At 34.2% G+C, this 14,071-nt stretch overlaps 1 protein-coding gene across 5 annotated transcripts in view; it reads left to right on the top strand.

The window, feature by feature from the left end:
- RabX1 (RAS oncogene family member RabX1) overlaps positions 1-14,071 on the top strand; it is a 37,206-nt gene that overhangs the window by 10,852 nt on the left and 12,283 nt on the right. For all 5 annotated transcript variants that reach the window (XM_081735852.1, XM_081735851.1, XM_081735853.1 and 2 more), the window contains exons 3-4: positions 7,134-7,261; positions 11,474-11,606. In XM_081735852.1, coding sequence (XP_081591978.1) covers positions 7,134-7,261; positions 11,474-11,606 — 261 coding nt within the window. The remainder of the gene's footprint in view (positions 1-7,133; positions 7,262-11,473; positions 11,607-14,071) is intronic.

The following is a 14,071-nucleotide window of genomic DNA, read 5'->3' as shown; positions in this document are numbered from 1 at the left end:
TAAATTCTTTTGTTGTAGACATTAAAATATACATATACACTATGCACCTTTTTTGCTTTAGATTTCACATCTTTCACTTTAATTAACCATCCGTCTTACTTAACCAAAAAAGCATAATCGTGAAACGCTAAACGAAAATTTCATTTCATTGTTTTTACTTTCGATCGACGATAGGAGGGAAGAAAATATGACGATCGTGAAATAAAAATAATTCTTTGTTGCAACTGATTGACACGTTTCATGTCCCCTACATGCTGAAAAAGTGATTTTTGGATGTCTTTTCGCCCCGTGTATGTATGGTCACTCACGTAGAGCCCAGAACATTCAATGTATCGAAACCAAATTTTAAACTTAAGGTTTTTATGTGATTCTTCCTACCCATAAGAATAAAAGTAGTTTCCTGAAAGGTCACAATTAAGAAAAACATGCGATTTTCTCGTAAATGGCTCTAATGATTTTGTTTATGTTTCATACATCAGTATATCATTAACAACTCTATCGTGTGGTATAAACCATTTCTCTGAAAAATCCAATGTTTTTGGTGTGAGTTTTATTTGTTCATATTTCATAAATAAATATTTCATTAATATGATGTAACTCGTTTGTCCTGAAAACATCCACAATGGGTAATTTACCCTAAAGGGAATTATTTCTGACGATTTCCTCAAAAGTGACTCAGGCAACTTTGTTCATAGTTTATTAATAGCCTGACAATATAACATGACTCATTTATGCTGAAAAATTCAGAAGGGCTATTTTACTATTAGAGGGAGTGAGTTTTTTCTGACGATTTTCTCAAAAACGCTATTTTGTTCATTTTTTGTTAATAAATGTTTCAATAAAAGGGCTATAGTACGGAATAAGTCGTGTTAATGGAAAAGTTCACACAGTTTTTTTTTTTTTTTTTTTTTAAATAAAGAACGACTTAGGCGATTTTGTTCATATTTCATAAATAACCTGACAATATGACATGACCTATTTGTGCGTAAAATATCCACAAAAAGTATTGTACTCTTGAGGGTGAGTTTTTTCGATTTTCTAACGACTTATTTGATTTTGTTCATATTTCATTGACATATTTGTCATATTTCATTGTCATTAACAACCTGATAATGTGGCATTAGTATTAGTCGTGGAAAAGTCTACAAAAAGTAGTTTACTCGAGGAAGAAGTTTTCGGACGATTTTCTCAAAAATGACTTTTGCAGTTTTGTTCATATCTCATGGATAAATATGTCACCAATAACATGATAATACGACTCATTTGTGCTGAAGGAAAAAAAAAAGTATTTTACTCGTAAGGGTGAGTCTTTTCGGATGGTTTTCGCAAAAACACATTTTTTTCATATTTCGTTAATTTTTTAATTTAAAATACTACAATAGAGGATAAGTCATTTCTTATGAAAAAATCCACAAGGGGTAGTTTAATCCTGGGGGTAAGTTTTCTTCGGACGAGTTCCTTGGAAACGACATGCACGATTTTGTTCATATTTCGTCAATAACTCTATAATGTTCTCACTTCTCGCAAAAATTTCCATGAGGCTATTTAATCTTTTATCTTTTATGTATTTTATTTTATTTATTTATGTATTTTGGTCAGTTCCATAAATACATCTCATGTGATTTTGTTGATTCATTAGTAACGTTGAATATGGCATACGTCGCTTCTCATATTTAAAAAAAAGTCCAGAAGTGGTAATTTACTCTTGAACATGAGATTTTTTGACAATTCCTAAAATATGACTCATGCGATTTTGTTGAGATATTTCAATTTTGAAAGGAAGTTCTCAGGAAACGCCTTATAATTTTGTTCGTATTTCACAAATAAATGTTCCAGTAATAACTGCAGGGTAACATGATTTAGTATAAGAAATTGGAACAAGAAAGTTAGTGCGATGGCTCGTTCCTTTTATTAATTTATTCTGTGGACATGGCTACTTTCATGAGAGAGATTAAAACAAGAAGGTCATTTGAGGCTTGAATTAAACACTATGATTAGGATGGAATTTAAATTGAAATCGTGTAAATAAGTGTAACGAGGAATTACTCACTTAAGGTAAATTTACATAAAAAATATATGTTTTACTATAATAAATTTATGTAGAACGGGAGAAGTAAGATTAATACCTTATTAACCCGAATATAATACGACCCCAAGTATTTGAGGTGATCTTAATGGAAAAATAAAAATAGCCCGCAGAAAATATTTCACGATTTGAAATCTGATTGAAACACAAGGAGCGTTCAAAAATTATTGGCCCTGATATGAAGGGAAATCACCCACAAGCCATCCATCCATTACAAAAATGCACTTTGTCTACTATGTAATAAATGGCAGTTGGTCAGCAAGTCCTTGTTCCACAGCATGTATAACAGCTGCATCATTTACAAACGTCTTCCCTCAAATATGCTGTTTTAACTTGGGAATCACATGAAAATCGCTGGAAGCGAGATGTGGGAAGTAGGGAGGATGTACAAGTAGATAAAAGCAATGTCTTAATTGCTGCCATTGTGTGGCAGCTTCTGTAGGCGGGTGTATTGTTCTCATGCAGAAGGACTTGGCTCTGTAACATACATATATATATATATATATATATATATATATATATATATATATATATATCCTTGATGACTGCCTATGAATTAACTGTGTGTAATAGTGTCTTGTGACAGTGTGTCCATTTTCATGATAAGCAATGGAAAGAACCCCCTTGGCAACCCAAAACATAGTGGCTGTAACTTTACCAGCAGATAGTTGGGCTTTGAATTTGCGGTGGTGGGGAGATTTTTGATGCCGCCGCTGCATGCTGTTATGATTACCTTTAGATTTAAAATGATATATCCATATCTGATCAACAGTTACGTATCTGGTAGTAAAATTCTCAAAATTCCCTTTGAATGTGGAGTTAGTCTCTGATGCACTCATTCTTTCGCGCTTTTCAGTCACAGCATTCTTGGGATCTATCTGACTGACATTTTTTTTTTTCAACCCTAAGTTTTTATGCAGATTTCTTTATATTGAACCAGTGGATATACCCGTGGTCTCACTTATTTTGCAATCCCAGCCCCCGCCAAGTGAACTTTGTGGTGGACAAACACCGTGTGCGTGGGTTTTCTCGGGGTTCTCCCGTTTCCTCCCACTTTCTTCATTCCACCATTTCATTCATTTCTCATAATCACCGTCTCCTTTAGCCTAACCGGCATAACCGTGGGACGTAAAACTCAGAGATTTCATTTCATTTTTCACTTATTTTGCACACTGTTATTCTTCTGTCATTCATTAACACATCATACACAACATTAATGTTCTCTTGTGTACAGATTTGTTAGAGGACCAGCATCACTTACATGTTCACAACTTTGCCAGCCACAACGGAATTCACGTAATTAGGTTTCTTTATTGCTTGATAGGAGAGGCACTATCACCCAACACACTAACCATATTAGCGTGAATATCCACTACTCAGGTAATTACAATCATAAAAATCTCGGTCCTGCAAAAAAGATTAATAAATTTGTTACTTGTATTACTTTATTTAAGATTTTCTTCTTCTAGATTATTTATGTTTATTTATTTATTTTTATTTATTTATTTATTTATTTATTTATTATTATTATTATTATTATTATTATTATTATTATTATTATTATTATTATTATTATTTCTACCTGCAGAACACAGAGAACGTAACCAGTATCAATAACATTGATCTGTACGTACTTCTAAAGCTTTACGGTACAACATATTACAAGTACAATATTTTTGTTCAATTCCTCCTATATCAAGGACAGTAATTGTTGAACATCGCTTGTACATAGAAACGCGGATCGTATTGAGTACGGAAAATATACTCAGATCGATTGGAGAAATACCTCGTGTCTACATGGTTAGCGTACGCACTTTTACCGGTGGGAGCTCATGTGGTTCGGACGCCACGTTAAACTGTAGATTTACGTCTCATGTAGCCTGGTGCTGAACGAGACAATAAACCAAATCAGCCAGCCAATTAGATCGATTTAAATACTCCCTGGAAGTGTAGTGAAAATACATTAATAGCAAATTTTAAGTGCGTATCAAATCTAACAATTAACATAACGTGTAACCATTACCTATTTCCTATATAAGTCTACTTTGAAGAGTCACGCAATGGTACGGTACAGCCTGCGTGGTATGAAATAAACTTTTTTTTTTCTCTCAAGTGTAAAGGGCAAGGATGCGATTATAATAGTAGTATAATTTTTACGAATTCCTGTTTTTACTAAAAATAGCGTATTGTATTAGGCGAAATCCGGTATTATGTTTAATGTCGATTGTTTGTCAGTATATACACTCTGTAAAGAAAAAATAGCGACACTTGCTCGGATACGGTTTTCGCAACATACTTTAATCAATATGATTTTTTACATGAATTCCTGATAATATTATAATGCATATTCCTAATGAGCAGTTCATTCTTAATACTTGCGCCACAGTTTCAGGCTTTTGACATAAATTTAATGAATTTATAAGCATATGTAAGTAGCTATATGTGTTTTGACCAAAATCGTTTATAGGAAGAGTTATACATAAAACTGAAAAAGATCAACAACAATAGCAGAAAACAAGAAATGGAATTTCTTAAGGGTAAGACATATTGTGTGTAAACATCGGGAAGTACGATACATCAAACTAGTATTTTGTATTTGCACCATGGGCTTTCTGTAGTGCAGCGAATCATTGGAGCCCTTTGGTAACAAGGATATTGCAAAATGCAACCTCGATTTAACGGAATAACACCCGGATTATCTGTTCCTTGAATTCTATTCTATTTGAGATAATTGTCTATTGAATCTTCTGCTCATATTGATCCACAAATTTTGAACTGGATTCATGTCAGGTGAGTTTGTAGGCCACATGAGTCTCTAAACAGTCATATTCTTGAACCACGTATTAACGATTTTCGCTCGCTGACATGAAGCATTATCGTCCTGGAAAAGGAAATAATTTAAATTTTCTTCAGAAAAGTCATCTTTAGCTGTTATAAAAACTTTACGTACTAGAATTTGAAGATATTTTGGTGCATCAAACGATCCTTCACATATATCCGTCGTTTTGACATCTTTAACAGTGATTCAAGCCCACACAATCACTCAGTAACTGAATATTTGCATCTCTTAAACAAAATCCTTATTAAGTTCCGTGCTTGTTCGTATCCACAACTTCACACCACCATCGTTTTGCACTATTCTAAACTTCTTTTCAACGAAGAAAACGACGTGCTTGCAGTTGTCATAAGTCCAAGTTGCATATCGACTCACAAAACTATATGTTGAAGTCAGTTTGTGAAGTGTTTTGTCAGTTTCGACTTTCTACGCGGTTTCTTCTTTGTAATATACTCTTCATACAGTCAAGACAATACAGTTGTACGAGTAACTGCAGTTCCAAGATCATGTCAAACTACAGAAGCGATTTTTGGGGAAATCACTCCTTAAATCTGCAGTGCTATGGATTTCATTTAGCAATCTGCTCTGAGTGATGCTTTCTTTTTTCTTTCACACAGTTGACGAAGGGACGATTTGTTATGCTGTTTCCACTTGTGAATTACTCTTCCTGCCGTAGAATGATGGATTTTCAGTATTCCATCTATTCCCTTAGAGATTTGCCTTAGCTGTGCAAAGCAAGAATTATGTCTTGTTCACATGGAAACAAATCACATTTTTTACCCATCTTATTTGTTTACAGTCCACATGTAGCAACAATATCACACACAAACAACGCTGCACAACAACAATTTTGCCACTTGACACTGTCCAAACAATGAGAAAGCAAAGAACAATCACCAAAATGCTATTTACCTCAGCCTACACATCAGAAATGCAATGCAGAATTCTCACTACAATAATTTACGAGACGCACTCAGTGCCATCTAGCGAAAATATTACTGATACACAAACAATTGGCAAGCGATGTCGTATACCACAGGTGTCACAGATAACGCAAATGAACTATCCCACTCTTCATTTCCTTCTATTCCTCTTCTAACGGGCTGCAACTATGGTTTTCTGTGTAAGTTAGCTTGAGAATTGAGGTGTCGCTATTTTTTCTTTACAGAGTGTAGTAGGTTATGTTCGTTGAATTTTAAATAACACTTCTTAAACTAGTTCCTCTTCTCACGGAGGCGAGGCAACACTACAGTAGTATGCCTTTAAATAGTGCATTATTTCCTAAAAATATCTTTTCCTCCGAAAGCATATTCGGGCATTAGTTCAAAAATGAACCCTGGTTGTTGGAACATCTACCGATATAATGGGTGGAGTACTTAAAATTATAATCATGTTTATTTGAGAGTGAATTAATACTTGGATGGAAAATTCTGACACTTAAATTCAGTTGTGTTCATAAGAACACACTAACGCTCCATTGGCTTGAAAAAAGCAGTTGACGCCTCGTTCTTTTACTGAAAAAAAGTGAAACAAGAAAAAACTTTGAGATCGCAAGAAATAAAGGTACCACTCTCAAATTGGAAGAGTTTTTCTTTCTGCAAATTGATTTTTACGCAGAAATAGAGTGCTGAAACGTTTTTGTAGAGAAAAAATTCTTATAATATTGATATTGAAGTTAAAGTGAGTGCAAACTTGATTTTTAAAAATTAGGTGATTTCATCGAATGATGGACATTGAAGGTTAAAGAATTTACAGTGAGGAGTATTTTTCATATTATGTTGTTTCGGTAATTCAAGCCCAGGTAAGTATTTAGATTATGGACACAAAATTAAAATAAGTTGGTTCTTCATCCACGAATTATATGACAAAAGACGTAAACAGGAGGCCACGTATTATATAACCTTGAAGTTCATCAGCCCTTCAATTGGTTTCTTGTGATATAAATTCACAGTTATATTTTTTACTGTTAAGAAGTATAATAGCATTTTTTCTAAGGGCAAAAATTTTGCCATTTTGTGAGTCCACAAACAAATTTAAAAATTCTTTCACAGTTATGTACTGATGATGACAAGGAGTCATCGAAATGTAGAAGATTAAATTAATAGAAACGAGTACTTAAGTGATGTTTAAGATTAGTATTTTATCATTAAATATGCATCCTATGAGTTAATTTCGTTAATGTGAGTTTCAGATTATTATTTTATTTTATAGGTGTTGGGAAAACCAGCATTTTGGTGAGATATGTTGGAAAAATGTTCAGTCCTCACATTAGTCCAACGATTGGAGCTTCATTTTTTACCTGCAAATTAAATGTTGACGATTCAAGAGTTAAGCTTAATGTACGTATTGACCAAACTGTTAACTTTTAACTGTATTGAGCCGCAAGGTAAAAGGCTTAAAGAAATAGCTAATTTAATATTTTCTAAATATTAGTATATCTGCTAATGATTTTCTTATTCTCTTTAACATTGTACTTATATATATTCTATTTCATCATCGAGTATCACAATGGAGGCCGCGGTGGCTCACTGGTAGGAGCTTTGACCTCTTGTACGTAGGGTCAGCCCGCGCCAGGTGAATTTTTGGTGAGCAAACACTGTGTGCATGGGTTCTCCGTTTTCTACCACTTTCTTTATTCCACCACTATTACCGTCTCCCTTAGCCTCAATGAATAATTATGAGACGTTTAAGTTAAAAAAAAAAAAAAAAGACATTGCTTAGAATATCGGACCTGATTATTTTTTATTCTTAAATTACTCAATTGTTTTGGAATCAACTCAAGTTCTTGTTTCGTAAATATGTTTTTCAGAAACACACAAAACTGAACAGTACAGAAAAGAAATAGTTTTGTAACATACGTATCTATAACTAGTTAATAAAATTTTACACACATCATATTTCCTAAAGACAGATAAAATGCATGAACATTTGCAAGTTTTAAAGCCACTAGGTTTATGTTGTTCCGGCAGTAAATATTGCCACTGTTTTCACATTTTTGCTTTATGTAAGAAATAGCAACATGTAAGAAAAGTAGCGGTCTTTACTACCGGATGAAGAAGAATCAAGTACCTTTGAAATATTACAGATATTTGTGCACTCATATGTCTTTAGGGAATGTGGAGATGGGTGTGAAAATTTTAGATAAGTGATCTTTACGTTCATTAGCGGCTATGCTATGCGAGGCCACACACAAATTCTAGAAATTCTAGCAGTAAAAGAAGGAAGAGTTTTTACTGCTATCGCATGTTGCATACGAAGGCACGAACTTACATATGGGAGGGGGAGACTCTTTGTTTCAGACAATACGTATGTCCTCTCTTTCCCGAATTCTATGTGGATAATACAGGGAGGGAGAAATTGTCCGTGGTAACATGTGATCCTTTGCACCGATGCCATTTTCACTATCAGTGATTGTAGCGCCCCATGTACGAACGCAGCCTCTAACCTGGTAAAAGAAAGGGAAGTAAGACTATGCGTTCGTTTAATTTTACTATACTATAATAGTTTCTGTGTATTAAAATTTTGTAATATTAGCAAACCACTAACCGTTTTATGTATCCTTTGATTCTTATTTTGGTATTACTTTACTCGGATCATTTCAATAACTAATGATGTTGTCATCGGCCAAACACGTAATGGAAGAAAGCTGGCTTCTAAGGAAATATTTTACGTGTCCTTTTCCAAGAAAACGATAAGACCAAAGCACTGCGGTGATCACGTACACACACACTATCTTACCATGTGGAAATGTCTGTTACATTACATACAAATAGAACAGTATGAGATACAAATATCTATATATATGTAGCATATTCACTTTTTGCAAATTTCACACATAAATAAAATGTTTAATCATGTAGACTCTGGACAACCGACAGATTGAATACCTGTGTATTTAACATTATTGTGAGGGATATTTTTAAATGAGGCTGTTTTATAACACTGTTCTAGTTCTTATTGCGGTTGTCCTCATCCAACTTTAATGTTGGATATTTCTTCCTTATGTAACATGACTCAGACACCTTTCTTTCTACTTACTAAAATTATAGTTACTTAAAAACACCCTTCTATTTATTCAACTGTGGGCTTTACAAGAAACCTGTTAGTACAGAGAAAAAAAAGGCTTAAAAGCACAAGGAGAATTTAGTCGAAAGATACGAGAAGTTGCATAAGTTATGCACACAAGAAAAGGTAGTCAACGGTAATGTAGTTCGTCAAGCATAATTAGTTTTCTCCAAGGACGTGTGCTGAGAATGGCAATAACCATTTGCCGAAACGAACACAGATGAATAAATAAAAGAATGTTTTTAACTGAGTACAAATTTTAGTAAATATTTAGTGCGCATCCTATTTTGAATCAAGTGGCATTTTTTTTTCTATTTGAGATGAGTTTTTATGATAATTTTGACGTTTCAGTTGTGTTTAATAGGCCAGAAATCACAAAATCTTGTTCGTTTGCATCTATTATATGTTCTATTCTCGTTCCTGTATTCATCTTAGTTATTTCAACCTAAGAACTATCGCATCAGGAATAGCGTGATAGACACCAGCGTGTAGTGTTGTTGACAAAATATTTTTTGTAACCCGGAAAACGCTATTCATTATTTATGAGTGATTTTTCAGCTAATCCGAAAGCCAAATTTCTTTACAATTTTGTTCAGTGACAGTTTAAGCCAATATGTAAAGGCTCTATTCTTGGACCGAAATGTGACTTTATTAGTTGAAGTGTAATGTAAATCAAAAATCCTTTTTCGTAATTTATCTTTTCAGATTGTAAATGGTATGTGTATATAGTTATGCCTTATATTGTTTCATTTATACAAATATAAATGTTATTTTCAAGTTGTAAGCTAGTGTGCGTTGGTGATCACCAATAAGTAAAATAGGGGTATAATGACTTTAGGAATATAACGAACTAATTTTTAGAAACCAATATTCTTCGACTAAGTGTCAGGCCGATGATAACAGCAGAATTAGTTGTTGACATGATCCCAGTAAAATAATCAGAATAAGAATCCCAGGGATTAAAGGTTAATGCTGATTAATCTTAACAAACTTTATCTGTATTAATAAAGCTGGAGAGACTTTATGGACATAGGAACCGCTCAGTTTTCTAGAGTAACTGTTAGATTACACCGTGAATGAATGGAATGGCCTTAATAATACACAAAGTGAAAAGGTCTATGACTGGACTGGGACTCGAAGCTGGGATCTTCGGCGTACCGTGTGAATGCATTAACCACTACGCTACTCAGTCAGAGCAACTATACACTCTCTCAGTCTTGCAGTCGGTGTTCTCTCAGTCGGACAACGCGGTTTGTACCACAACTTTCTGTTGTGGGACAATCCAGTGTCCGTATTCAGAACACCTCTGACTGATGTATTATCATTATATTGACGAAAGGATTATTGTATTATCATTATATTGTGGAAAGACCGATTTTTAAAACACACCAAACCCTCTATAAGTGCGAATTCACTTATGTGCGAATGAGAAAGTGCATGACTGAACCGGGATCTTCGGCATACCGTGCTGATGCACACCACGGTACCACTACGCTACCCAGTGCGCTTCCAGAAAGTCACACACAGAGAATATGATGTGTGAAAATCGGTTGTTTCCTCCTTTCGTCAGTTTGATGTAATGGCCTTAATTCAAGCATAACGAAAAGAAGCAAAGGCAAGTATTAAGAAGCGCATAAGGAATGAAAAGAGATACTAGTATATCAGGACTATCAAAGCATTTGAATGAAATAAATACTATTTCCAACATTGAAAAAACAAAAATATGCAAATAAACGAAACAGTTAGAAAGGAACGTTTAAGAATCACTGTATATTGTCCCTATCAAAAAATAAATAAATAAAAAAAAAAAAACCTCGTAACACGAACAGAGACTTTGACAGTCCTTGAGATGAAGTTACAGATTTACAATAATAAATGAACTACGTCATACAAATGCATTTTTTTACTATGACATAACAATACTTTATATCAGACAGTAGTTACACAGCCCTCTTTGTCAGTAAGCTAGTTGATATGTAAATGGTACATACTTGGTAAAATGGTTGGATGCGGTAAAATACAATGTGTATATATACATATAAATCAATTTTACATCATATGATTATGCCCTTTAATCTGAAGGAAACGGATGATTAATGAAAGGGAATGATTATGAAAAATGTGGAAGGAAACGGGAGTATCAAGAAAATCCTCGGACATTATGTTATTGACCACAATCTCACATGTTCTGAAATCGAACCAGGAACCCATCGCGCCGGAGGTGAGCGCTCTACCACTGAGCCACCGTGTACTCCGCGGCAAAATCAAGATCAGTGTACGATAATGAATGTTTCATACAAAAGAAACACATTTTTTGGCTGTCGTTCTCGCTTAAACAATATTGATCTGTTTGGAGAAAAATTTTAAAGTAGTCAGTTTTTTATATGTTGTTATTGTTCCTTCTGCTATTCATGAAAAATATATTTCTTCTGTTGTACATCAGGATATGTCATTAACCTTTAATGAGTTGTATTTTTGCTATTTAGGTATGGGATACTGCAGGTCAGGAAAGATTTCGTTCCATGGCTCCTATGTACTACAGAAATGCAAATGCAGCTCTCTTAGTATTTGATATTAGTCAATATGACACATTTGTTACAATGAAGACCTGGGTTAAAGGTAATTATTTACTTGTTGTGGTTAAATGTGTCTTTAATTTACAAATGTTACTACAGAGATGAGTCATAAATCTTGCAATATTCTGGTACACAACATACCTGTATTTATTACAGTCAGTGAAAGTAGGTTAACATTCAAAATGTATCCCCTTGTGTCAGACTGCCCACACCCACCTTCCTGCCACTTCCTCGATTCCACGTTTTGTCCTTAAAGGCAAAGAAGTTAGTTACTGCTGTTTCCACTTCCTGCTGGTGGGTGAAGTATCATGATTTCAGGACGAGCGTCATGGATCAAAACAGGTAATAATTCGAACGGGTGTGACATCAGTTTCCTTAATTTTTTGTTGCGTTCCTCAGTCGAGTATGACTTTGCTTTATCCTGTTTGAAAAGGGCGCGCTTTTGGTTTGCCAATGCAGGAAATTTTTGGCACAGTGCAGCGTCTCAGCCACTGTTTTTACACTTTCAGATTTCGGAAAAAAAAAAAAAAAAAATTTCGTCGCATGTGGTATCCGTTTTAAGAAACGAGCATCACGCGGATTTTGCAGCAGTTGTCGGCCAACATTTACTCTCCTCTGAGTCTGAGCCGAGGTCACTCATATGGTACAATGCGGCAGCTCTTGATGGTTTTCCCAAGTCTGTGAAGATGACGCACTACAGTGGACTGAGATACGGCGAGTTGGTTTAACAATCGTCGATGCTGGTGGATGGACTATCCTCAGTGGCGTGTCGTATGACCTCCGAGTCTGTTTCCCTTAGACAGCGGCCGGAGCTTAGCTGAGCTTCGACATTTTTACAAGCTGCACAAAATTTCTGGAACCAGTGAGTTGCTGTGGTGTGATTCACTGCACCTTCCCCTTTCTCATGACAGATGTTTTGGATTGCTTCCGGACCGATACCCAAGTTCGAACTCATGAAGTTGCAGTTCATTATTAGATTGTTAAGCACGTATCGTTACTACCACTAAAAACTGACTGAAGATACTGACGGAGTGGCGGCCTCCATGTTAAATAGTCCGCTTGCCACACTACCTCTTGGGCTAGTTTGAGTTCGTACTTACGGTCGATCACGGCATATACACGCGCGTGCTTTTTGGTTTCTGGAAATATTGCAAGACTTATGATTTACCCTTGTATTTACAAACCTATACGTAAGAAAATTTTCAAGAAAAGCATGTGTTAGTCAAATATCTTAATTAATAAATATTTAAATTTTAAAGATTTTAATCGAAAATGAACAAATGAAAATTAGCAGATCCTCATAATAATTAAAATAAATAACTAACTTCTGGTAGTCACTTATACTATTTTAAATATCCAATTGCCAAGTCAAATGGAGCTCTTTATTTGGTTTACTCGTATGAACACATGGTAACTTGGTCAACAGATTATTTTTATATTTCAACCAGTAGCCTAGCCCCTTGCTACATGTACAACACCAATACACAACTGTATCACTCATCAAAACCAAATTTGTGTAAATAAATGTGATAGCAAAATTTAATTTAGTTTTGATATCAAAGATGATTTTTTTTTCTTTTTTTTTTTTCATTTTTTCATTGTAAGTTCACATGCAAGTGTGGAATAAGCACAAATTGTTGTTGATTGGAAAGCGTCATCGATTAAAAAAAGAAAGAAAATTGAATTATTTAACTTGTATTATTGAAAGTGTTATTTAACTTGGATTTTCATTCATTTACTCATGGTTATAAGTGAACAGTTAACTTTTGTAATTCAGAGGTCCCGTTAGGGATCATACATCTATAATCCTGTTTGTTTTTTCTTTCAATTCCATGATCAAATTTAGAATAGTGCATTATGTACTAACATAATTTTTCAGAAAGGTCCTTCTCCCCTCCAATTGTTTCGTTTTCGATATAAAATAATCTCATATCTACTGTGTTTGAAATTTTGTAATATGTAAGTATTAAAAATAAGACATTAAATAATATTCCTAATTCACTCAATATATCTTTGAATCTTGTACAAATTCTACTGAATGAGATAGTATATCCATATGAGATAGTATGACATAAATAAAATAAATTATATGTGTAGTACTTGTTATGTTTCGGTATGCTTGACAAAACGGCACAAAAATCCTTTATATATATATATATATGTGTGTGTGTTTGAATGTTTGAAAAAAAAAGTTTTTTTCTTAGAATATTTATGTTCTCTAGTCAAAAGAATCTTCAATCAGAATAGCATATCAGACGATCGTAACACTTACATCCACATTTTTCTGAGAACAAGTGGATCGGCATTCCTTTTTATCCTGTTGTTCTCCAGAATTTACAGTACTTTAAATGTACTTCTCTGTTAGAAAAGAAAGAAAGAATTAATTTATTGGTTGGTTAAGAGCTATTACATAGGGCAGCAGACACATATTCAGATGTTCACAAACCATTTGTGACAAGGAAGGGAGTATAATGACCTGAAAAAGTGTGATAAACTGAAGAGTGTGAA

Source organism: Thermobia domestica, chromosome 13, assembly GCF_964235325.1.
Source record: "Thermobia domestica chromosome 13, izTheDome1.hap1.1, whole genome shotgun sequence".
Taxonomy (NCBI): Eukaryota; Metazoa; Arthropoda; class Insecta; order Zygentoma; family Lepismatidae; genus Thermobia; species Thermobia domestica.
Note: the sequence above shows the minus strand (reverse complement) of the source record. Positions and strands in the feature narration are given on the sequence as shown.